The sequence below is a fragment of the Scyliorhinus canicula genome, chromosome 20 (genome assembly GCF_902713615.1).
Source record: "Scyliorhinus canicula chromosome 20, sScyCan1.1, whole genome shotgun sequence".
NCBI classification, from domain to species: domain Eukaryota; kingdom Metazoa; phylum Chordata; class Chondrichthyes; order Carcharhiniformes; family Scyliorhinidae; genus Scyliorhinus; species Scyliorhinus canicula.
Window position 1 is genome coordinate 43,191,507 of NC_052165.1, and position 26,896 is coordinate 43,218,402.

Genomic DNA, 26,896 nt, shown 5'->3' on the forward strand with positions numbered 1-26,896 from the left:
TCCGACCCGTCGTGGGCAGCGGAGAATCGCGCCCAAGATTGTTAAGAGAATAAAAAGATTAACCCAAAATTTTACTTTTATATCAAACTCTGGGCATGGAACTAGATGAGACTGTCTCAAACCAGTAAAACTGATATTAAGAAATCTCAAAATTTCAAGATAGAGAAATGGAGGCTGAATGCCTGAATTGATTCAATAGGGGGTACAATATCATGAATTAGGTAAGCCAAATGGCCTATACTCATTTTGTGGCCTTGAGTTGATCTTGGCTCGCCCAGAGAATTATCAGTTGGATGTGGTTGGGGGAAGTTGTAGAAATAGAGACGGGAAGAACAAGTGTATGGAGGGATTTGAACATGAGGATGAAAATTTGAGGCATTGCTAGATGAGGTCATAAATGTAGGTCATAAAACACAGGGTGAACAGAACTTGGTTAGGTGCAGGTTAGAGCAGTAGAGTTTTGGATGAGATGAAGTTTACAGGGGGTGGGAGCAGTGAGACCAGGTAGGAGAGCATCAGAATAGTTGATTCAAGAGGTAACAATTAATTATGAATGTGGGGTTCAGAAGCAAATGAGCTGAGGCAGTGGTTCAGATGATTGATATTATGAAGGTGGAGCAGATGATGGAACGGATATGAGGTTGGAAGCTCAGCTTAGGGTCCGCTAAGATGACAGGACTGCAAATGGTCTAGTGCAGCCTCAGACAGCAGCCGGGGGAAGGTATGTTGGTAGCTGGGATTTGGAGTCAGAGAGACAATTAAACTGGGGAACAGGTGGTGGCTCAGGGGTTTATCATGGGGACCATAAGACCATAAGACATAGGAGTGGAAGTAAGGCCATTCGGCCCATCGGGTCCACTCCGCCATTCAATCATGGCTGATGGGCATTTCAACTCCACCTACCAGCATTCTCCCCGTAGCCCTTAATTCCTCGCGACATCAAGAATTTATCTATCTCTGCCTTGAAGCCATTTAGCGTCCCGGCCTCCACGGCAATGAATTCCACATGCCCACCACTCTCTGGCTGAAGAAATGTCTCCGCATTTCTGTTCTGAATTTACCCCCTCTAATTCTAAGGCTGTGCCCACGGGTCCTCGTCTCCTCGCCTAACGGAAACAGTTTCTTTGCGTCCACCCTTTCTAAGCCATGTATTATCTTGTAAGTTTCTATTAGATCTCTCCTTAACCTTCTAATCTCCAATGAATACAATCCCAGGATCCTCAGCCGTTCATCATATGTTAGACCCGCCATTCCAGGGATCATCCGTGTGAATCTCCGCTGGACACGAAGGTCAGGGGAAAGGTCAGGAGTCTTTGGAGAGGGAGCATGCAGTGGCTGCTAGAGCACTTGAAACTCTCTGCAAGAGGTGGGCGAAGGGGGAGATGGGTGGTTGGGATAAGTTCATGGATACAAAATTATAATTTGAAAAGGTTTCATGCTATTTTTATCGTAATTTTGAATTCATTGTTCGTGCCTTTTTAAAAAGTGGCATTTCTGTTATAAGTGTTTAAATGTTCCCAATTATTGTTAATCATTCTTATTGATTAACCAGAAGATTTATTGTGACTGTGATTGTGATTGGTCAAAGTCTTGTTTTGGTTGTTTGTAATTGGTTACTTTTCTGTGTTTCTGATTGGTTGAATGACTTGTTCGTTCCCTCTTCACCTGACTGGGTGAGAGCCTCAGATTCTCATTTTGATAGGATAAAGAGCGCTGATTATGATTGGGTGGCTCTGAATACCTGTTTGCGATTGGTCGGCTCTGCCACATTGCAGTGAAGGTAGTACTGATTAGCTGTTCGTTGTTACGCGCCTACTCCAATGGCGGAGCGGCTTGTTGTTTCTGGAAGATGGCGGACCGGCTCACTCAGCTGCAGGATGCAGTGAACTCGGTGAGTCGTGTGAGTGGCTGGAGTTTGGATTCACTCGCAGCATGCAGCGGCTCCGCCAAAATCCCAGGGCGGGGAGGAGCTGAGGCCCAAGGGCTGAAAAACTGAAGCTGCATTTCTGAAGCGCCTTTCCCACCCTCAGAACGTCCTAAAATGATTCACAGCCAATTAAATCGTTTCGAAGGATTGTAGTACAGGAAACCCGGCAGCCAGTTTGCGCACAGCATGATTCCACAAACAGCAATGTGGTGATATCGCGGATGGTTTTGGTGATGTTGATTTAGGGATGATTATTGATCCCAGGACACAGGGGAGAATACCCCTGACTGCCTCACCTTGGGCATGTGGCATTTCCTCAGTACTGCAGTGGAGTGTCAGTCTAATTTTTAAAAAATAGAGTCCCAATTACTTTTTTCCAATTAAGGGGCAATTTAGCGTAGCCAATCTACCTAACCTGCACATCTTTAGGTTGTGGGGTGTAGTCTAGTTATAGCGCTCAAGCATTTGTCTGTGACTTGAACCTACTATCCTCTGACTCAAAGGTTCTCTTAACTAAGCCATGGTTGAAACAATCTGAAAAAAATTCACAAAAATAGTTTGCATTTATATAGCACCTAATGTAGAAAAAGAATCTCCCAAGGTGCTTCACTGGCGCAATTGTCAATAATAATTTCACACTGAGCCCCCTAAGATGATACTGGAACAAATGATTGAAAGCTTGGTCAACGTGGTGGATTTTGAGTCTGAAAGAAGGTGAAAAGTCTGAGGCAATTCCAGAGCTATGGATACGAGTGGTTTCATCTCTTTCTATCAAACTCTCCGACTAATAGTGTGTCTTATTATTCAACTGAAATTCTTTGCACTCCCAATTACTCTGTTCGTTTGTTACATTTTTTTCTTTTCTACTGAAACAGAGCATCAAAACTGAGTTATGGAATTTATAAGATGGTCAGAGGCTAGGAGTCAATCTCGTGGTTATTCTGTCAAACTTGTAAATCAATTCATAATTAGTATTGTTTGTATCGGGCTTTGATTAGAATAAATTCAAGACAGGACATTCATTCCCTTAAGCTTGTTCCTTAATTCATTTAGGTCATGATCAAACAAAATTAAAATACTATGGATACTAATAATTGAAAATGAAAACAAAATGCTGGCAATACTTAGCAGATGAGGCAGCATCTGGGGAGAGGGAAAAACAAAGATAATGTTTTGAAGTTGGTGATTTTTTTGTCAGGACTCTAAACATTTAGGGATATAACGGTTTGCAATCAACTTCCGAGGCAGTGAACAAGGGGAAAAAATATCTAAGAAAGGCAGGATTGATTAAGTGATAGATGGAATGATGGTACAAAGCACAAGTGGGTGGCAGTGAGATGAGTGAAGAAACATGGCTGATCTATATCTTAACTCCATTCATCTACTTTGGTTCCATTACTGTAAATAATCTTGCCTAAAAAAGTAAATAATTGTTTGAATTAAAATATTTTTTTCTGTCTAGCTAGCAGACCAGTTCTGTAATGCCATCGGTGTCTTGCAGCAGTGTGCTCCTCCTGCATCATTTACAAACATCCAAACTACCATAAACAAAGACCAGCCATCTAATCCAACTGAAGGTAAGAGCTATTGTGTATGAATATCCAGATCCTGCTTTATTTCAAAAACAAGTTATTGCAATTGACACACTGTAATTCATGTGGCCTAATTAAATCATGTTTCACGCTTCAGTCACTGACCAAATTGGTAACCTCCTGCGTGACCTGGTGTGAAATTTCTTGATTGCACTCTTGGCAAAGTACTTTGGTATGAATATTTTTAATTATATTGTTAAGATGGGTATTACGGACAGGAAGGGAGTTTAATTTAAACAGCTCTGATTAGTTCTCCCACCAACTGTCTGTAAACAGAAATGTGTTTTGATTCTGATTGACCCTTTTATAAGCAGTGGCATATTTCCCAACCCCCTCAGCTTTCATATGATTGAATTTCTGTTAACTCCACATCGAGCTTGAGATGTTGTAAACTCAGAAGGTTAGTTTATTTGCATGCATTCAAATACGAGAGAAAAGTCGCAACATAGCCTTCTTTTCATTCATACAATAAAAGAGGGGATGGAGAAAGATGCAGAGCAATGAATTATTGTGTTTACTTGAGTTCAAAGTCCAATGGTGTATTCCTTCACAGCGTTCGGTAGGTTGAAGACTGATGCTGGATAATTTTTCCAGTAGAGATGGGGCAGCACAGTAGTCCAGTGGTTAGTACTGTTACTTCACAGCGCCAGCCAGGGACCCGAGTTTGATTTGCGGCTTAGGTCACTGCCTGTGGTAGTCTGTACTTTCTCCCCATGTCCGCGTGGATTTCCTCCAGGTGCTCAGGTTGGGGAATGGGGTGCATGGAAGGCATTCAAACCTGGACAAACCCTTTGTCTGTGCTGCTGCTTGGTAGGTGTAAGATGGCAGACTGCCTTGCAGTCCAGCAAGACAGTATAATTGTGTTCTCAGCTGGGATCATGATGTTGCATGACTTCCATCTTGTCAAAGGGTGTATATTTCTTTGACTGGGTTCCTGGGGTTGCTAATGTTCCAACCATTAAGAATTTGAAAGGAGGTTTCAGGGTCCTTTTGTCCTAGCAGACTAGGAGACTCCGGTGGCCAGGCCTGGTTGTCTAATGTAGATCACCTTACTATAATTTCTTTTTAATGTGGTCTCTGCAGTCCACATGGTCATTAATGTCTCTTCAAGGGCAGCAGTGTGGCGCAGTGATTAGCACTGCTGCTTCACTGCGCTGAGATCCTAGATTCGCTCTGGGTCACTGTCCATGTGGAGTTTGCACATTCTCCCCGTGTTTGCGTGGGTTTCGCCCCCACATCCCAAAGATGTGCAGGGTAGGTGGATTTGCCACGCTAAATTGCCCCTTAATTGGAAAAAATTAATTGGATACTCTAAATTTATTTATTTTTTAAATTAATGTCTCTTCAATGATAATGAGCTGTCAGCTTCTCTGATAACTGCCAGAAAGTTAATTTTGTTCACGGCTGCAGGCAGACATAGCTTCAGCCTTTTTAAAGTATTTATCCAGTTTTAAAAATTTTAGAAATCCTAAGTACGTGGAGCACTATACATCGGCCCCCAAAACGACATTTTAATTAAATTTGGTGCAGTTTCTTTGAATCGTTTTTAGTTATGGTAACCTTTCGGGTCTATTATTTTAATTGAATTTGTTATTTGTTAATTTGACAATTTGTTATAGGGAGATTGCGGAGACAGTGAGTCGGTAGGTAGGAAGCAGGCATGCACTCTGTGAATAACCCATTATCAGGCAAAGCATTAGTCTCTAGTTTCATAATCCACCTAGCTTGGATTCAAGTTAACACTTGGGATGTTTTACTATGTTAAGGGTGCTATGTGTTTCTGAAACGCTCTGTCACCAGAGCTGTCTTCCCTTGACCCTGCCTTCCAATTCAAACGTATCTTTTCAAGCTTTTGCTAACCTACCCAAACTCTATTCTTTGATGTTCCTTGTCCTCTGTAACACCTGCGATGCTCATTACTTTAAAGCTACAAGCTGTCTCTTGCTGAATAGCCACTTAAAAAAAAAATAATAATATTTTGAGATGTGGGCATCGCTGGCTAGGCTAGCATTTATTCCCATCCCTAATTGCCCTTGAGAAGATAGTGATCAGCTGTCGATTTGAACTCCTGCAGTCCATGTGGTGCAGGTGCACCCACAATGCTGTTAGAGAGGGAGTTCAAGGATTTTCACCCAGCGGCAGTGAAGGAATGGTGATATATTTCCAAGTCAGGCTGGTGAGTGGCTTGAGAGGAATTTGCAGGTGGTGGTGTTCTTGTCTGTCTGCTGTCCCTTGTTCTTCTAGACGGTAACAATCGTGGGTTTGGTAGATGTGTCATTAAGTAAGCTGTTACCTCAAGGCCCATCTGCCTAAGTCTAGTATAGAAGTTTGCAGATAAGTTCTGTAATAGGCGTGCACAGATTTATGGTACTTTGTTGCCTTTTAAAAAAAAAACAGTGAGTTGCTATGACCTGGAACGTACTGCCGAAAGGGTGCTGATTACAAAAATTGTTAGGTGAATTGGATATTCTGAATTCTCCCATATAATAACATTGACAAAGAGTCATCGGACTCGAAACATCAGCTCTTTTCTCTCCATACAGATGTTGCCAGATCTGCTGAGATTTTCCAGCATTTTCTGTTTGGTTTCTGAATTCTCCCTCCGTGTACCCGAACAGACGCCGGAATGTGGCGACCAGGGGCTTTTCACAGTAACTTCATTGCAGTGTTAATGGAAGCCTACATGTGACAATAAAGATTATTATTATTATTATTATTAAAATTGAAGGGAAAACAATTAAAGGGTTATGGACAAGGTACAGGGTGGTTAAACAAATTGGATAATTCTGTCAAAGAATCAACACAGTTATGAAGGGCTGAATTACCTCCTTCTGTGCTGGAAGATTCTATGTTATGGGCTGCTACATTTACCCATATGTAATCTATTGATTGTAAAGTCCTTTAGAAGGACATGATGCAACATCTTGTACGTGTACGTTTTGCCCCTTTCCCCCTCCCCTTTCATTAGTCCTTTTTGTACCAGTTGTAGTTTTAAAATCCTTTCTCCTTGTGTTCTCACCGGGCCCAGTGTTTTTCCCCACAGAGTATGCACAGCTTTTTGCTGCATTGATTGCACGGACTGCAAAAGACATTGACGTGTTGGTTGACTCACTGCCGAGTGAAGAATCAACAGCAGCACTGCAGGTAAGAGTGTAAAATTCTGTCATTGAGAGCTGAAGTAATGGTGGAGCAGGGATATTGTTTGTGGGGACAAACTATTTGCGCACACCCATCTAGAATTGTTGGTTCTGAAGGAGGCAATTATTTTATAAAGTTCAAAGATGTGCAGGTTAGATGGGGTTACGCGATAGGGCAGAGGAGTGGGCTTGGTAGCATGCTCTTTGCGGTTTGGTGCTGACTTGATGGGCTGAGTGGCCTCCTTCTGCACTGTAGGGATTCTGTGGATTCATGGGTCAGAAACAGATCAATCATTCCAGTTGGTCATTTCTGCTGTTTATGCTTAACAGGAGCCTTTCCCCATTCTTTTCATCTGACTATTCACAAATCCTTCTATTCCTTTCTCCCCTGTGTTTATCTAGCTTCCCCTTAAACATATGCAAGATATTTGCCCCAATTATTCTCTGTGATAGGGAGTTTGACATTCTCACCAAATTCTGGCTAAAGAAGTTTCTCCGGAGCTCCCTATTGGATTTAACAGTGAATATTTTGTATTTGTGACCCCAAGATTTTTCCCTTATCAATGTCACATTTTATGTGACTGTTGGTAAACGATCCCTCATGATCCTTGCTGATGTATGGGGAACTTTTGACACAGTTGACCGCACCATCCTCCTTTAGTACTTATCCCCTGTTCTCCAGCTCAGTGGAATTGCACTCGACTGGATCCATTCTTATCTGCTAAATGATACCAAGAGAGTGGCCTGGATGGTTTCCCTGCATTGTGCATTGTTGCCACTGGAGTCTCCAATGATCTTGCCTTGGTGTCTTTTATTGTGCACCTGACCCCCCCACCCATGGCATCATTTGATCACACAACATCAAATTCTGTGCTCATACTGACTGCCCTCAGCTCTAATTCATATATCTGATTTGTCTTGGGTGCAGAGGTATTTCCTACAACTAAATGTTGGGAAGACTGAAGCCATTGTCAGTAGTCGCTGCCACAAGCTCTACACCTTGTCACTATTTCCATTCATCTTCCTGGTAATTGTCTGAAACTGAGCAAGACCAGCTTTGGTTCCAAGATGGGTTGCCAAGGTTGCCAACTTCATCTCCGTCATATCATTCAACTCTGACCCTGTCGCAACTCAGCTGCTGAAGCTCTCATTTATGCCTTTGTTACCTCTTTGCTTGACTATTCCAATGCTTTCATGGTCAATCTGCTATATAGCACTTGAGGTGCACGTGTTTATCGAAATCTCTTGCTGACATATTGTGACTTGCTCCAAGTCCCATTCACCTATCACTCCTGTTCTCGCTGATCTACATTGACTCCTGATGAAGCAATACCTCAAATTTTAATTTTCATCCTTGTTCTCAAATCCCTCTATGGTCTCGCCCACCCCTACCTCTAACTTCGTCTAGCCCCAGAATTTTTGAAAAATGTGTTTCTCCAATTCTGACCACTAGAGCAACACCGATGCATATTATTGCTGATGTTACATCCTGAATGTCATGAAAATCACTATACGAACGGTCAAGACTTAATTATTTCCTTATTTCCCTCAGTGGAATTTTTTTTTTTTTTTTTGGAGCTACCTTCCTTGAGTGAAGGCGCAGTTCTGGCACAGCAAAAGTGATATCATGCCGAATCAGGACCTATGATATGAAGTCAGCGGTAGTGCCCTTACCTCTGGACGAGAAACTCCGGCTTCAGGTCCAATGTCAGAGCTTGTTGGCTATGGATGGAGTGTTTTTTAAAATCAATTTAGAGTACCCAATTCTTTTTTTTTTCAATTAAGGGGCAATTTAGCGTGGCCAATTCACCTACCCTGCACATCCTTGGGTTGTGGGGGTGAGACCCACGCAGACACTGGGAGAATGTGCAAACTTCACACGGACAGTGACCCGGTGACATGATCGAACACGGGTCCTCTGCGCTGTGAGGCAGTAGTGCTAACCACTGTGCCCGATAAAGGGGCTGATGACCAGCTTGGGAAACCTTTCAACGCTTCCTCATTATTCCCCAATGGGGAAAAGTGTGTGAAGATACATTTACAAAATTATATTGCTGTATCTTTGAAACATGTGGCTTGTGCCTGAGCAATGCCTCTTTGGTAGCCATGAAGCAGCAATCAGGCTTATCCTTGTGGTCGGAGGCAGTTGTAACTGGGTCACTGGTACCTCACTGATGGTGACAGCTTTCAGACTGGTTTTGACGTTGACTCGGATGATTGCCTCATCAGCAAAGAATATGGACAGCATACTATTTGTATTTAGTGCAATAATGTAAAGATAGTTTAATCTTTACTGAATATTTTATGTGGCAAAACCGGAGATATAATGCAATGTGATTTTTATTTTGGGGCACTTTTGCTGTCAAAATGCCAGATATTAACAAGTTAATTATAATAAAGGACAAAAATGCAGTGGTTTGGAGGATAGGTGGGTAGAAAGTGTCAAGTATAAAACCACCCACACAAGCTTCCTTTAGTCGTGGCTGTTAAAAAGCAGTTGAAAAAGCGCATCCTGTTTCGTAACAGTTCAATGCTGCGGTTCAGATCTGCAATGCAATGTTTGGACGCAGTGAAAAACAATTAACACACATCTGATGGGTTTTTTGTTTCCTCGTGCGTGTCCCATTTGTTCTGCCGATCCCTCATTTGTTCATTGACATAGGACCACAAAATCTTTATGGTGCAGAAAGCAGCCATTCAGCCCATTGTGTTTGTGCCGGCCAAAAAAGAGAATAAAGTAACACCCCACTCATTTTAATCTAAATTTCCAGCACCTGGTCCATGGCCTTGCAGGTTACAGTACTTCCAATGCAGATCCAGGTACCTATTAAATGAGTTCAGCATTTCCGCCTCAACAATCAGCTTAAGCAGTGAATTCCAGATGCCCACCATCCTCTTGAGTGAAAAGGTTTCTATTCTTGTCCCCTCTCGTTCTTCTACCAATCGCCTTAAATCTGTGCCCCCTGGTAACTGACCCCTCAGCCAGCAGAAACAGAACTTTCCTGTCTACTCAGTCTAGGCTCCTCAATTTTGAATACCTCAATTAGTTCCAACAGCCTCCTCTGTTCTAAGGAAAACAACCCGAGCATATCCACCAGGCAATGGTGTAGTGGTATTGTCACTGGACTAGTAATGCAGAGACCCAGGTTAACACTCGAGTGGAATTAAAAGTCAAATTTTGATTGTCCCTTGGAGAAGAAGATCTGATGTCCTCACCTGGCCTGCTTACATGTGACTCCAGTCCCACAGTGATGTGGTTGATTCTGAAATGGACTCAGTTCCTGGACAATTAGAGATCAGCAATGAATGCTGGTCCAGACAGTGACGCTCATATCCCATGAATGAATTAAAAGCTTTTCAAGCCCTGACAGTATTCTTGTGAATCTCCTCTACTTTCTCCAGAGCAATGATGTCCTTCCTGTATGGTGACCAGAACTGTACACAAATCTCCAGCTCTGATCTAGCCAGTGTTTTGTACAGATCCATCATTACATCCCTGCTTTTGTATTCAATACCTCACCCAATAAAGCAAAGCATTCCATGTACTTTCTTCACCACCTTATCCATCTGTCCTGCAACATTCAAGATTTTTTGGACATGGCCTGCAAGGTTCCTCAACCCTTCTCGATACCTTACCATTTATTGAGTATTCCCTTGCTTTGTTTGTCGTTCTCCAATGCATTACCTCCCAGGTTTCCAGAGAGACCATTAATATTATTCTGGAGTCAATAGCTACCCTTTTCGCTATTGACTACACGGCCAAGGTATTTTATCTGAAAATTTCCCAATTATGCCACCCACACTTAAGTCTAAATAATTAGTATGTCCAACGGACAGCAAGGTCCCAACACTGACCCCTGTGGAACACCATAGGAAATTGCTTTCTATTCACAAAAAACTTCATCAACCATTACGGGCAGAACGGTAGCATTGTGGATAGCACAATCGCTTCACAGCTCCAGGGTCCCAGGTTCGATTCCGGCTTGGGTCACTGTCTGTGCGGAGTCTGCACATCCTCCCCGTGTGTGCGTGGGTTTCCTCCGGGTGCTCCGGTTTCCTCCCACAGTCCAAAGATGTGCGGGTTAGGCCATGATAAAATTGCCCTTAGTGTCCAAAATTGCTCTTTGTGTTGGGTGGGGTTACTGAGTTATGGGGATAAGGTGGAGGTGTTGACCTTGGGTAGGGGGTAGGGTGCTCTTTCCAAGAGCCGGTGCAGACTCGATGGGCCAAATGGCCTCCTTCTGCACTGAAATTCTATGATTACCTTTTGTTTCCTGTCACTGAGCCAGTTTTGGATCCAACCTGGCACTTTTCCCTGTATCTCCTTGAGATCTCACTTTTCTGACCAGTCTGCCATGTGAGACTTTGTCAAATGCCTTAATGAAAGCCAAGACATCTTTGGGATGTCCCTCCACATTCTTTCATTTTACATAGAGCACCATTAATTGCTTCTTTCTGTGCTGGGTCAGAAGTGAACATTTATTTTTAAATTTAAAGTGCCCAATTTGTTTTCCAGTTAAGGGGGCAATTTAGCCTGGCCAATCCTCACCCCTGGGTTGGGGCGAGGCCCACGCAGACTTGGGGAGAATGTGCAAACTCTACATGGACAGTGACCTGGGGCCGAGATCAAACCCAGGTCCTAACCACTGCGCCACTGTGCTGCCCAGAAGTGGGCATTGTGTTGTTTTGTAGGTCTATGCCAGGTCTATGCAGAGTCTGCTGCTACAAGCTTTGGAAGCAGCCCATTTCTTCTCTGAGATTAGTTACTTGCTTGGGCTGAAGAAAGTGCCTAGCTTATGACCAGACCTGCCGGTGAATAATAACATGGTGACTGCCCGACCCTTTGATTCAAGTTTAGCGTGTTTGAAAAGAGTAAAGTGTCCAAGTTCTATTGTTTGATTTGCTAACTTGCATTCAGATTCAGTTAAATGAGAATGTTCAAAGTTAACTCGTTTCAACAGCAGTGAATGGCAACAAAAAAAACGACACTCAGAACAAGTGTTTGGCCACTGGCACACCTTACTGAGATGAGAAACGAGCAGATTAACATTTTTGAGTACAAATGTTTTTGAAACTTGTAACCTTGTTAACCGCTAAAAATTATTTTCCCAGTCTGATGCTGGGTGTTACTAAAGGTTGCTGGGAGAAATGAGCAACTGAACCTGAGTGGTGCACCTCAAATTATCTGCAGTTGATATTGTGATGATAAATGACAGTGAGTCACGGAACCGGAAAATAAAGTTGCAATACTTGAGGCAGTTTGGTTGGAGAACTGAATCCCAGCTTTGTTTCCACGAATAAGATTGATGCAATCACTTCATTTTCTCCAAGTTTTCTATTCTGAGAGGTTCTAACTATCAGAAATGACATAACAGACTGGGGATGTCTTCTTTAGAAAAACAACAGACCGTGGTGTTACCTGCTAGCGATGTTCAAAATATGAAAGAGTTTAACAGGGTAGAGTGGAGGAGATGTTTCCATTTGAGTGGGACACCAAACTCATGACCATAAATATAAGTCACTAATAAATCCCAAGAGGGAATTCGGAAGGATGTTCACCCACAGAATGGTGTGTTCCCAACATTTTCTATCTTTTTTTTTTCTCCTCGTACTTTGATTTTGTTTTTGAATGGGCAGCTCCCATTGAGCTGTAAAGTCACAGAATTTGTTTTTAAAGTCTTTGCAGTTTCTCCCTCTAAATGCCACTTGCAGTATGTGTATGGGCAGCAGTCTGAAATGTTTGCAAACCTTGCCAGACTTCAGTGTGAACTCCTCCCTTCACTAGTCTTGCTCTGCATTGGGCTGCTTCTGCTGCTTTGTGCTCAGTGCAGCACCAAGTGGCAAGCTCAGTGACAGCAGCAAAACTTTAAACAAAAACTTTCCCTGCCCGCTACTTGAGGAAAGAATTTGTATTTATGTAGCGCCATTCTTTTTTTTAAATTTTAGAGTACCCAATAATTTTTTTTTCCAATTAAGGGGCAATTTAGCATGGCCAATCCATCTAACCTGCATATCTTTGGATTGTGGGGGTGAAACCCACGCAGACACGAGGAGAATGTGCAAACTCCATACGGATGACCCAGGGCCGGGATTCGAACCCGGGTCCTCAGCGCTGTAGGCAGCAATGCTAACCACTGTGCCACAGGCCGCCCCCTTATAGCACCAGTTGTGACCCTGCAAAGTGCTTCCAGCCAATGATTAATTTTTGAAATGTAGTCACCGTTGTAATATAGGAAACACAGCAGCCAGCTTGTGTACAACAAGATCCCACAACAGCAATGAGATAGCACCAGATAGCTGTTTGTGATGTTGGTTCATGGATAAATATTGGATCCAGGATTTTGTGAAGAACTCCTGCTCTTCAAGATGGTGCTGTGGAAACTTTAACGACTAGCTGGGAGACCAGAAATAATTTCTGTGTCAGAATATTTTATTGCAAAAATAAATGCTTGTGGTCATGGCTTTGTCGTACTCTGGTTGTCTAAATCTCTGTTTGACTCTCTCTCACTTCCTGGCCCCTACTCATCCATTCAGTACTGCCACAAGCCTCACAACCAACCATATCTTTTCAGAAATGATCTGTTTTAACTTCTACCCATAATCCTGCTGTGGTGCTGCCATATCCTGTTACTGAGCTGACAGTTTGCAGCACGTGGTATCGACGGGCAACATTTTCACTGGACTCCAAAAGTCATGGTCCCACCCCCGAGATTTGTGTCTATAATCCAGGCTGATGCACTGGGTCAGTGCTCGGGAGAGCAACACTGCAGAGGAGCTACCTTTCAGATGAGATACCTTTCAGATGAGATGTTAAACCAAGGCCCTATCTGTCCTGGGTGGCCATAATAAACCCATAAGATACAAGAGCACAATTAGGCCTTTCGACCCATCGAGTACGCTCCGCCATTCGATCACGGCTCTTCCCCATTCTCCAGGCTTCTCTCCATAATCCCTGATCCCATTATTAATCAGGAACACCAGATTTGAGCTTGAGGTGCTATTACCTACAGGGCGATGGACCAAGAGTTCGAAGGTGGAATTAGAATTGTTCTTTCTGAGAACATAACTAGGAGTAGACATTTTCACCACTGCTCCATCATTCGATTTGATCATGGCTGATCTTATTATGGCCTCACTCCACCATCCTGCCCATTCTCCATAAGCCTTCAATCCATTACTAATTTAAAAATCTGTCCAACTCCTCAAATTTGCTCACATTCTGGGTAGCGAATTCCATAGATTCATAACCCTTCGGGCGAAGTAGGTTTTCTTTATCTCTGTTTTAAATTTGCTGTCCTTATACTGAGACTCTGTCCTCTTGTTCGAGAATTCCCACAGGAGGAAGCATCACCTTGTCAACTTTATACCGTTTATCATCTTGTATACCTCACTTTAATCTACCCTCATTCGTCTAAACTCTGGCGAGTATAGGCCTAAACTGCTCAATCTCTTCATAAGACAAACCCCTCACCTGGAATCAATCTAGTAAATCTCATCTGAACTGCCTCCAATGCTACTACATCTTTCCTCCAAAAAGGGGACCAAAACTGCACAAGTATTCCAGGCACAGTCCCACCACTGCCTTGATGAGTTGCACCAATACTTCCTCACCTTTTACTATTTTCCGTTAGCTATAAATGGCAACATTCCATTTGCTTTCTTTATTACATGCATGCTTGTTAGCTATCTGCAACTTGTGAACGAAGGCACCCAGATCCCTCTGCACCTGAGCACTCCAAAGTCTCTTCCTTTGTAAGTTGCCTTTATATTTTTCTGACCAAAATGGATGACCTTACACTTGCCTACTAAACTCCATCTGCCACATTTTGGCCCACTCGTCTAACCTATCTATATACATTTGTAAGGTTCTTATTTCCTCATTGCAAAAATAAAATGCTTTGGCAGTGGCTTTGTTGTACTCTGGTTGTTTAGATCTCTGTTTGACCGTGGCTCACTTCCTGCCCCCCTGTACTCATCCATTCAGTACCCGCACAAGTCTCACAACCAACCACATCTTATAGCTGGTGGGAAGAGTTTGAAGAATGGAGGGGAGTTGGCAGACCACCTACTGGTACCTTTGGGGGAGGGGGGAGAGGTGCGCATTCCTCAAGGGCCCTATTTCCACATCGGGCACCCTGACTCCTGAAGTCTTCTCCCCACAGATGCCTTCTCTTCCTGTTCCCCGGAATCAATTCCTCCTGCCATGAGATCCCAACACTTGCCTCGTCCTGGATGCCGAAATTAGAATCTAGGGACTGCTTGTAATCCTAGTCCTTGACCACTGGTGATGCTAGGGCTTCAGAGCTTTATAGCTAATTGGTCAGCTCTTTGAGATGGGACCTCCACCTGAGTGAGGGGTGGAAATCCTATCTCCTTGGAGCATGACATGGCTGTGGTGCTGTTGTGATCAGCGGGGATGCATTTCCCACTGGTTCTTTGGGTGGTGGGGCAGGAAGCCCCACAACCTGAAAAATCCTACCCACAATGAAAGAAGGAAAAGAGAACATGAAATAACAGGAAGCATGGCGAGTAACTTCAGGTTTATAATAATCAGGGTTAAAGATGTGGTTGTGTCATGGAGAAAGGAGGGAAGGAAAATATGTTTGGATAGAAGACTGAAAGAACAATTCTGGTTTTGGGTGCAGGGAGGTCAATGGTGACACAGAAGGAGGGAGCTGAGAATTGTAATGGCAGTATGAAAGATAAACCCAGTTGGAAACAGCAGAGGGAGTTGTCCCAACCTTGTGTGCATTTTCTGCTGGTTTTCTACAGTCACCTCACCTACACTAGCCCTGCTTTCAAAATCATTTTCAAATCATTCATTTACAACTATATATGTGTATTTTCTTTTAAATTGTTACTGACTTAAGAGTTATTATTTCCACCACCCCTAGTGGTTGTCTGAAATAGTAAGAGAGTGAAGTCCAAACTTTAACCAGTAATTGAGCCTGTTGATTTGTGTCTTGCTATTTCCTGACTAGACCACTGCATGGCACTACTTCCCTGCAAACCATTCATCCTCATAAGACACGAGGATATCTTGACCAAGCCAATGAGAGAAAGTCAAATTGCTGCAGAACATATGAAGAGTGCAAATAGGAGGGAGATTTCAAGTTGCAAAGACCAGGTTTATAATTAAATTAAAAGTTGCAAAATTTGAATTCGAGTTGCATGGAACAGCTTGCACCCGATGAGGAAAGGCTGAACGTGCTGGGGCTTTTTCTTCAATAAAGAGTAGGCTGAGAGATGGCTTGTTGAAGGCCTTTAGAATTCTAGAAGGATTTGTGGAGTAGGCATCGGGAAAATCTTCCCACTTGTGGAGGTGACCAAAACAGGATAAGATGGTCATTAATAAATCCAATGGGGATTTCGGGAGAAACCTATTGACCCCGAGAGTAGTAAAACTCTGGACCTTGTTACCGCATGGAGTAGATGCATTTTAAAATGAAAAAATATTTGCGCCACGACAACCTGTTTGGTTGAATTGTATAAGTCAAAGTCTAATCTGCTTGTTCACTGGATGTTCAAAGATCCTGTGCCAGTAATTAAAGAGAAACCGTTTGCTCTTTAGCCTGGTTCTCATTGTTTACTCAAGAACCATATATGCTCCTGGTGCCGGGTTGTGTAGTTTTAGAGTTTTGGAATGGCTCCTGTGATTATCAGTCACTGTTTATTGCATTATGTGCTTACTAATAATAATAATCGTTTACTGTCACAAGTAGGCTTCAAATGAAGTTACTGTGATAAGCCCCTAGTCACCACATTCCGGCGCCTGTTCGGGGAGGCCGGTACAGGAATTGAGCTCGCGCTTCTGCATTACAAGCTAGCTGTTTAGCCCACTGTGCTAAACCAGCCCCTGATAATAATTGCTTATTGTCACAAGTCGGCTTCAATGAAGTTACTGTGAAAAGCCCCTAGTCGCCACATTCCGGCGCCTGTTCGGGGAGGCTGGTACAGGAATTGAACCCGTGCTGCTGGCCTTGTTCTGCATTACAAGCCAGCTGTTTTGCCCACTGTGCTAAACCATCCCATAGGTTACATCTGGCATTCCTCCCTGGATGCCTGCCAGCAAACAAAGCAAATTAGCTGATTGTTCATCGCATTGCTGTTTATGGGACCTTGGTGTGAAAAGAATCACTGAATTATACCTACATGCTAATTGTTGCACTTCAAAAGTGCTCTGTGTATTTTCAGTTCTGTTTCAAGGTACTATAAGTTCTTCAGGTCTGGCAGCATGTAGAGAAAGAAACAGTTACAGTTTTGTGTTGAATATAATTTGTTTGGAACTGTTCCGAAATGAAATGAAATGAAAATCGCTTATTGTCACAAGTAGGCTTCAAATTAAGTTACTGTGAAAAGCCCCTAGTCGCCACATTCCGGCACCTGTTCGGGGAGGCTGGTACGGGAATCGAACCGTGCTGCTGGCCTGCCTTGGTCTGCTTTTAAATCCAGCTCTTTAGCCCTGTGCTAAACCAGCCCCAGGAATATATTTGAAGAGTCATATTTGACTAAGTACTCCAATTTCCAGTATCTGCATATTTTGTTTTTATGATCAATTCTGTCTTATCAATGAGCTAGCCTTATAATTATCATTCAAACTGATTAATTTAGAGTCTAGCAATATCACAAATATTTACTTATTTACCATGGAAACTGCAAATTATTTTCCTGTGAAATAGTTTGGATAACAGGGCAATCTGTGGTGTTACATTTTCCTAACTGACACACCTCGCAGTACAACAGTCTGGGAGACCCAAAACAGTTTCACATCTTTCATGGTGCTCTTGTGTTTGAGGCAATTAAAATTGCCATCTAAATGTATTCCACAGAAGCTTGGTGACTGTTTGAGCCTTTAAAAGAAAACAGTTTTATAATAGCTTGTAGACGAACCCTTTCCTTGTCCGTGAGTCGTGTTTTTAAAAAAGTTTTAAATTCCTGTTTGTGCAGAGTGTCTACTCTCAGTTTTTATCACTGCTAACCAATCAGGATAGGCCTGGAGTTTCCAAGAGTTAAAAATTAATCTTCAGGTCGCTGTTGCAAGAAACCCAAGTAAAGGGCATTTTTAAAAGCTTTGATTTCAATTTTCATTAAAACCCTGGGTGGTTTGGTAGCACAGTGGTTAGCACTGCTGCCTCACAGTGCCAGGGACCCGGGTTCAATTCCGACTGTTGGTGACTGTGGAGTTGCACTTTCTCCCCACGTCTGCGTGGGTTTTCTCCCACACTCCAAAGATACACAGGTTAGGTGGATTGGCCATTCTAAACTGCCTCCTAGTGTCTTGGGTGTGGTTACGTGGATAGGGTGGGATATTTGGTCTCGGTGGGGTGCTCTTACGGGTGTTTGGAGCAGACTCGATGGGCTATCTCCTGCACTCAGGGATTCTATTCTATGAAATTTGAAATCCGAAATGAGTATTTTAAGATCATGGTATTGCTAGACTGGGAACTAATATAGGTCAGAGATCACAAGGGTTATGGCTAAATGGAACCTGTTCTGAGTTGGGATATGGGCAGTTTTGATATTCTGAAGTATAGAAAGTACAAGATGGGAGGTTGACTACGAGAGCAAACTGTATAAGCAAATGCCATGGAAGGTCGGTTATGTTCAATATAAGCTGGTTATAGACCGAGAAATTAGGATCCAAAAACCAAACACTGCATTTAAAAAAAATAAATAAACCCAGACCTTTAACACGGGAAGCCTCTGATCTGAGTCAACAAGGCCTTGAACCAGGCAGCACGGTGGCAGAGTGGTTAGTATTCCTGCCTACGGCGCTGAGGACCTGGGTTTGAATCCCGGCCCTGGGTCACTGGGAGTTTGCACATTCTCCCCGTGTTTGCGTGAGTTTCACCGCCACAACCCAAAAGATGTGCAGGGTAGGTGGATTGGCCACTCTAAATTGCCCCTTAATTGGAAAAAATAATTGGGTACTCTAAATTTATTTTAAAAAAACAACAAGGCCTGAACCTTGGCAATTGCACCAGTCCCTTAGCGCAGGGATGTCTCGACACTACATTTCTCACCTGCAGGATCCCAGGTGGTGCCATGGGCAGAAACTTCAGGTACCCTGTGTTTATTATTCAGTGACACATCTTACTTTTCCAGCTATTTTATTTACTTTAGCTGGTCTCAGCTTTGGACATTATAAGGTAAGTAATCTGAGTGCTACATGCCATATCCTAAAACCAAAATGATCTAAAATCCAAAATATGGTCAGCCCCTGAAAATTTTGGTTCTTGATGTTATATAAATTGCAAACTCTGCTGCCATAAATGAATTAAATATCTCTGTATAATATGAGCCAGGCAAGAGAGAATGTACATCAAAATTTCACAACTTCCAGTGCTGCAGTATGTCAGCTATTAAGCAATTCACTTCTAGAGGATAATGTTTAAGAAGACTTTTACTGTAATAAATGAAGAAGTTAAAAACTTGCATTTATGTGCCACCTTTCGCAACCTCAGCACATCACCAATAAATAGCTTTTCAAGTATAGTAACTGTTCTAATGTAGAAAATGCAGCAAACAACTTGTACAAAATAAGGTCCGACAAATGGCAAAATGTTGGTTAAGGAATAGGTATTGGTTCCAGGAGAACTCCCTACTCCACTTTTTCCCAGGAGATATATTTATCACCGCCTAATCAGCCCAGGCGGGACCTTGGTTTAATGTCTCGTTCAAATGAGGGCACCTGTAACAAAGCAGCATTCCCTCAGTACTGCTTGACTTGCTATATTTCTGTCTGGTCATGTGCAGCGGTCTGGTTTTAAAATGCTTGTGCAGGATAAATGTATTGAGTGTACATTCCCAGCACACTAGGAATAATCCTGATGTGTCTCCCACCATCTAGGCTGCAAGCTTACGTCAACTGGAAGAGGAGAACCATGAGGCTGCAGCTCTGCTGGAAGAAGTTGTTTACCGGGGCGACATGCTGTTGGAGAAGATACAGAGTGCGTTAGCGGACATTGCCCAGTCACAGCTTGGGACAAGAAGCAATGGTCACAGTCAGCAAGTCCCTGAATCATAACAGCAGGAGGCAGTGCACTGCTCAAAAACTGATGGTGATCTACACTTCTATGAAATAATAAGTGTAGTGTTTATTTCATGGGTAGCAGGAAGGGAAAAAAGAGAAGGACTTTTGTATGAAATGTCAGCACCAAAGTTAAAATTTATCAATTGTTTCCCGGGAGCTAAAAACAAAACATTTTTTGTTGTGCAAATTAATCTGGAGATACAATTCCAAGTCAGTAAAGTTGGTGTATTCCTTCTCTTCCTCATTCACCCCCTCCCTGCCTATTTTGGTCAGCATTCAAAATTCGGGGATATATATTAGATACATGATTGACGGTGTCTCCCGTTCTTGGGGGTTCTGATTGCAAATGGATAAATTAAGTTCTTCCATACTGTGTGGTCTTCCCTAATATCTTTAAGAAACTTGACCTTCCAGAAGTTTTATCCCCAGTTTTGAATCTGGATGCTGCTCAGTGGGTGACCTTTATCCTTGTGTTGTAAAACAGTATCGGACGTAAGCACGGCATTGTCTAGGAATCTGAATGTTAAAAGTGGCTATGACCATGTAATTAATAGTGACTTTAAAATTGCAGCATGCTTCCGGGGAAAGTGAGTCGTTTTTGAAGTGGGGTTGTCAACCCTCCAGGATTCACCTGGACTCTCCAGGAATTGAAAATCAAGCTCCAGAATGCTCCAAGCCTGGAGAAAAATGACAGGGACTTGGAGAAAAGAAAATTGAACATTCCTCCTCTATACCCGATATTTAAAAAATGGGTGTTTAGCGGATAGTCAAACATCATCCAATTGGGTCATTGAGTTTTTCTGAGGGCCTTCCGGTTGGTACAGTAAGGCAGTGCGTCACACAGATAGATGTGTTGGTCGACTAATGGCTGGTGCGAGAGGTAAAACCTCCAGGAATACATTTAATCACAGTTGGCAACCCTGCCCGTAGTTCTGTTATCTAATGGTTTTCATGAACCAATGCTGCAGTTGTGGTGGGGGGGGTGGGGGGGGGGGAGGAGGAGGAGGAGGAGAAGGAGAGAGAGAGAGAGAGAATCAATGCATGTAAATTAAACTATCAGTAACACCATGGACAATGCACAGGCAGAGTATTGCCTCACTGACAAGTTAATGGCCCCAGTGAAACCTTTCTTGCTGCTGGCAAGAAGCAATCTCCCTTCGCCTAAGGGAGCTGGCAACAAGTCTGGCAAACACTGGTACTTAGCAGAACCCAAATTTCACTCTGGCACTGGTCCATGCTTTGTGCTGTCTTTAGAATGGACTTGCTGATTTAGGTGGTTGAGCTTTGGTTTAATCAGGTTGTGGATATGCATTGGGCGGGAGTTGTTACATTTGGAGCTAATGTGACTATGTGGCTGCTTTTGAATTTTATTTCTCCTCTCCTCCCACACTGTTAGCTCATGGGGGAATAGTTCCAGATCGGTTACGTTGCGCAGATGACACATTCTGTAATCCGCAGTTGTACTTTTGTGGCACCGTGACATTTTGTTGAAAAGAATTCAAGTTAAAGATTAAAGAAACCGTGTAGTGCTATAAATTACACCTGACTTTTTTTTTATGGGATGGTAATTACAGGCACTAAAATTATTATTCTTTGTTGTCATAAAATTATTATGCCCTTGTTGTCATTCTGCGACATGTTCAAAGCCATCCAGTCAACTAAGCAGATGGTCTGAATCTGCAGTGCAAATTTACTAGAATGATACTGGGACTAAAAGGCTTGAATTATGAAGGCGGGTCACAAATTAGCCCTGTAATATAGTAGATTAAAGGACGATATAATTGAGGCGTTGCGATAGATTGTGTGTTATATTGCACTCGGAGCCTGAGTTGCTGTGGCAACAAACGCTTTAAAGTGCATGTTACAGTCTGGATCTATGGACAGTTATTGTAGAGGTTTCAACAATCTTTCTATCATAGCTGACCACAAAATTCCCCCCCACCCCTTGTACCTGCCATTGGCATGTGTTGGAAGAATTTGTAGGTTGATATTCAACCTGTATGGCTGCGTTGTGTACACGAGTCCTGAAGCGGGGCTTAAACCTGGAGCTTCTGGTTCAGAGTTAGGATACTATCTCCACTGCACCACAAAGACCTCCTGATTGAGTATTTAGAAAGAAACAGTTTCCTCTGGTGCTGAACAGGGGAAATTTAGAAATGAAAATGAAATGAAAATAGTGTATCATCACAAGTAGGCTTCAAATGAAGTTAGTGTGAAAAGCCCCTTGTTTGGGTTGTTCAGGGATGCTGTCGCTAAGCTAGTGGAAATCTGAAATCCCTCTTTTCCCCCCCCCCCCCCCCCCCCTCCCCCATTTCAGACAAGGAGTCAATTGAAAATTAAAATTCCTTACTGAGATTGAGAGATTCTTGTTGAGCAAGAGTATTATGGGATACGGAACTAAGATGCATATATGGAGTTGAGATGCAGATCAGCCATGATCCAATTGAATAATTGAACAGACGCCTAAGAGCTGAGTTCAGTTCCTCCTGTTTCTCTAGGATCATTGAAGACACCTCTGCTTGTGGGGAAGTCCCAAACTTGGCCATTTCTGTAATAGTAACAAAATGAGGAATTCGGGAGAAACATCTTTCGCTGGAGAGAGGTGAGGATGTGGAACTCACTACTACATGGAGTAGTTCAGACACATGGTGTAGATCAATTTAAAGAGAAGTGAGGTTACGTACGAGGGAGGTGTAGAAGGTTATCGGCTGAAAGGCCCACTCGTGCCTATGTTATGCTGATTGGGTGAGATGAAGGGTGGAAGGAGGCTTTTAAGAAGCATAAACACCTGTGGTGCAGAGTGGCCTGTTTCTGTGTTTCCTGTTAGGAGTACTAGTCTCTGCATTTGTCATGAAGTTAGCACAAATATTCAGCTGCAGTTTCAATTTTGTTTTATCTCGATCAAACCCAGCACATCCATGATCAGAACAGTATTATCCAGGAAACATCCTGCATGGAATTCTTTGACATTCAGGCCTCTGAGTTGGAATAACTGCCGTCAGGAAAAGACATTAACTGCTGGCCCCCTCTTTTATGACGGCTCTGTGTTCACTAGGCTAGATTTACACAGGCTACTTAGGCACAAGATAGTTTGCTTCAGCATGGGTGGCACAGTGGTTGGCACTGCTGACGCACAGCGCCAGGGACCTGGGTTCAATTCCGGCTTTGGGTGTCTTTATGGAGCTTGTACTTTTTCCTTGTGTCTGCGTGTTTCCTCCGGGTGCTCCGATTTCCTCCCACAGTCCAAAGATGTAGAGGTTCGGTGGATTGGCCATGCTCAATTGTCCCTTATTGCCCAAAAGGTTAGGTGGGGTTACTGGGTAACGGGGATAGCGTCAGAGCGTGGGCCTAGGACCTCTTTGCAAGGGTCGGTGCAGGCTTCATGGGCCGAATGGCCTCCTACACTAAAGATTCTATAATTCTATATTACAATTCTATGAGCTTGCATTTCTATAATACCTTAAAACACCCTGAGGTACTTCACAAGAACAGAGTCACTACAGAAGATTTCAAGAGATGACCAAAAGCTTGGTAGGTTTTGAGGTGCATCTTAAAGGTCAAAAGAGGTGGAGAGCTAAAGGAAAGGATTTCCAAAACCTGGGGTCATGGATGCTGAAAGCATGGCAACCAATGGTGAAGCGAAGGAAATTAGTCTACGTAATAATCCAGAATTGGAGAAATGCAAAGATCTGTAGGTTGCAGAGATGGGAGGGATTAAGTCACTCCTCGGTCAGTCAGTGTGTCTGTAATGCAGTGTAGAATGTACAGATTCCATTCTGTGTTGAGTGTTTGTGTCTTTATCCATGGTGAGGCCAATGGTGTTCTGACTGGCGCAACAAAATGAGCCTACACCAAGAATCAATCTGGAGGCATTCAGCTCTGTATTAGATGCATATTGTGCCTTTGGATGCTGCCTTGATTTCAGCTGTATGCAACCTACTGACTTCTCTATAATCAGGATATGACTTGCTAAAATTACAGGGCTCCATTCATCGTTTCACATTCAGCAGAGAACACCTGTTCATAACTTGGGTGTTAGCACAGTTGCCTGAGTAATTATTCAGAAAGGATAAAGGATTCTTTGATGCCTGGAGGATATTTTGATGTGTGCTGATTTGAATTTGTGTAAAGATACCAGGAGAACAAGTTTGAAATAGGGAAATGCTCCACACATGAGCAGTGTCTGTGGGACTGGACAACTGTTTGGCCCTTTAAGTGGATGCATCAAGTGTAATCTTAAAACTGCAGTGCTTTTAAGATTGCTTTTAAGCTCCGAAGTTTAGTAACGGACCATGGTGAAGCGGACTAAGATTCTGAGTCATTGCAACAGTTAGAATTAGAGAATCTCGCAGCACAGAAGGAGGCCATTCGGCCCATCATGTCTGTGATGCCTCTTTGAAAGTATTGTGCAAGTTAGTCCCACATCCATTTAACTCAAGTGAATTCCAGATCTTAACCATTTGTTTGATCAAAATTCACCCTCCTTTTCCCTCTAGTTCTTTGCCACTTATGTAAATCAATGACCACTTGTTCTTAAAAGCTGTCAGGATTTTAGAAAACCTAACTGGTTTATTAGTATCCTCCAAAGAAGGGAATCTGCAACACAAATCTTGAAGCTTCCAGTGACGTGGGGACTACAGCATTGTCAGAAATGCTGCCTTCTGGTTGTGACAATAAGTCGATGCCCGCCCGGTCTGCTCTCTCTGATGGATGTAGAACATACAGTGCAGAATGAGGCTATTCGGAACATCGAGTCCGCACCGACCCACTCAAGCCCTCACCTCCACCCTAACTCAATAACCCCTCCTAACCTTTTTGGACACTCAGGGCAATTTTAGCGTGCCCAATCCACCTAACCTGCACATCTTTGAACTGTGGGAGGAAACCGGAGCACCTGGAGGAAACCCACACAGACAGGAGGAGAATGTGCAGACTCCACACAGCCACTGACCCAGCAGGGAATTAAACCTGGGACCCTGGTGCTGTGAAGCCAAAGTGCTAACCACTGTGCTACCATGCTGCCATAGAAGTCCAAACCATTGTGAAGAAGAGCTGGAGGGTTCTCCCTGATGTCCTAGCACTCGCGTATATGACTAAAAACAAACATCTGGGCATTCATTAAAAACAAACATTATCTGGCCATTATCACATTACTGTTTATGGGAGCTTGCTAAGTGCAAATTGGCTGCCATTTTTCTTACAGTATTAATAATAATCTTTATTGTCCCAATTAACACGGCAATGAAGTTACTGTGAAAAGCCCCTAGTTGCCACATTCCGGCACTTGTTCGGGTACACAGAGGGAGAATTCAGAAGGTGCAAATTACTTAACAGCACATCTTTCGGGACTTGGAGGAAACTGGAGCACCTGGAGAAAACCCATGCAGACACGGGGAGAACATGCAGATTTTGCACAGGCAGTGACCCAAGCCGGGAATCGAACCTGGGATCCTGGTGCTGTGAAGCTACAGTGATAACCACTGTGCCACCTTGCCGCCATATTTCATTTGGCTGTGATGACTTTTGGTCCTTAGGCTGTGAATGGCGCTATATAAATGTAAGTTTATTTTTCTTCATACTATGTGGTTCAATTAATGATGGATAATAAATACCGCTGTCCTAGTGTTGGCTAGTAAAGAAATTCCTCCATTGTAAAGAAACCTTGGGTAGTGTTAGAGTGGAGTTAAAACTAGCTTAGTTGGTAGTATGCTCAGCTCCAAGGCAGAAGGTTGAGAATTTGAGCTCTAAAGCCAAGACTTGAAACACAGGTAATGATGTTCCCACACTATTGATGCTCTCCTTTTTGACGGCAGAAGGTCATGGGTGGGAGCTGCTGTTGAAATAAGGTTGGTGAGTTGCTGTAGTGCTTCAATACACACTGCAGCCACAGTGCGCCAGTAGACAGGCACCAATCAAGTGAACTGCTCTGCCCCATGCTAAGATTCTTGCATGTGGCATAACTACCTTCTGGCAAAATGCTGATTGTTACATTGAACTCTGGTTTGATCCATTGAGCAGCTATGGGATATATCACTCCTCCCTCGTGTGCAGTAGGATTTAAACACATGGTTATGGTACTGTCACATGAACCAAGACTAGGTAGAGAAGGTCTTTCTTTACAAGGTAAACCAGTTGTCAGGGAGAACCCGCCAGCTGCTCTTCACAGTGGTTTGGAATCTTCTACATCCACAAGAGAGCAGACCGGTTGGGCCTTGACATACTGTCATAACCAGAAGGCAGCATTTTCAACAGTGCTGTAGTCCCTCACTACTGTGGTGTTCACATCTCTGGAAGCTTCAAGATCAGGTTTGTAAAGTAGACTACACAAGGGAAACTGAGATGCTCCAGCCCAGGCAACATCCTGGTTAATCATAGGCAGCACTGTGGTTAGCACTGCTGCCTTACAGCACCTGGGACCCGGGTTCTATTCCGGCCTTGGGTGATTGTGTGGAGTTTGGATGTTCTCAGTGCGTGGGTTTCCTCTGGATTCTCTGGTTTCCTCTCACAGTTCAAAAATGTGCAGATTAGGTGGATTTGCCCTTTAGTGAACAGGTTTGTGCAGGCTAGGTTATGGGGAAAGAGCAGGGTCGACAGGGTATGGGCCTGGGTCGAATATTCTTTTGGAGGGTCGGTGCAGACTCGATGGGCCGAATGGCTTCCTTCTGCACTGGGGATTCTATGAATCACCTCTGTACCCTTTCTAGCGTAATCACATCTTTCCTGCAGTGTGATGACCAGACTATACACAATAGTGTAGCTGTGGCCTAATGAGCATTTTATATAGCTCCGTCAAAACCTCCCTGCCTTCTATGCCTTGGCTGATAAAGGCAAGCATCTCATATACTTCCTTAACCACTTTATCCCCCTGTCCAGCTGCCTTCAGGTATCTAAGATCCCTCTGATCCTCTGTACTTCCTAGGGTCCTACCATTCATTGTGCATGCCCGTCTTATTCCCCCAAAATGCATCACCTCCTTTTCAGGGTTGAATTCCATTTGCTACTGTTCTGCCTGTCTACCCAGTCCAACTATAACGTCCTGTAATCTTAGGCTTTTCTCCTAGCTGTGTACCACAGCAACAATTTTCGTCTCATCAGTATACTTATTGATCATACCTCTTACTCTCACATCTAGATCATTAATGTACACTAGAAACAGAAAGGGAGCCAGCACCAGTCCCCGCGGTACACCACTGGACACAGGCTTCCA

The 26,896-nt window shown here is 43.3% G+C and overlaps 1 protein-coding gene across 3 annotated transcripts; it reads left to right on the top strand.

The window, feature by feature from the left end:
- The first annotated feature begins 1,756 nt into the window (after positions 1-1,756).
- med21 (mediator complex subunit 21) lies at positions 1,757-20,457 on the top strand. Of its 3 annotated transcripts, XM_038780785.1 has the most exons (5): positions 1,927-2,261; positions 3,390-3,504; positions 6,563-6,663; positions 19,507-19,717; positions 20,261-20,457. In XM_038780785.1, exons 1-4 carry the CDS (start codon positions 2,175-2,177, stop codon positions 19,681-19,683), a joined length of 480 nt encoding a protein of 159 aa, XP_038636713.1. In that variant the 5' UTR covers positions 1,927-2,174; the 3' UTR covers positions 19,684-19,717; positions 20,261-20,457. The 3 variants fall into 3 exon arrangements, with proteins under 3 accessions (XP_038636714.1, XP_038636713.1, XP_038636712.1); XM_038780786.1 differs by lacking the exon at positions 1,927-2,261 and adding an exon at positions 1,757-1,891 and having other exon boundaries at positions 19,507-20,457; XM_038780784.1 differs by having other exon boundaries at positions 1,929-2,261; positions 19,507-20,457.
- Positions 20,458-26,896: the final 6,439 nt, after the last annotated feature.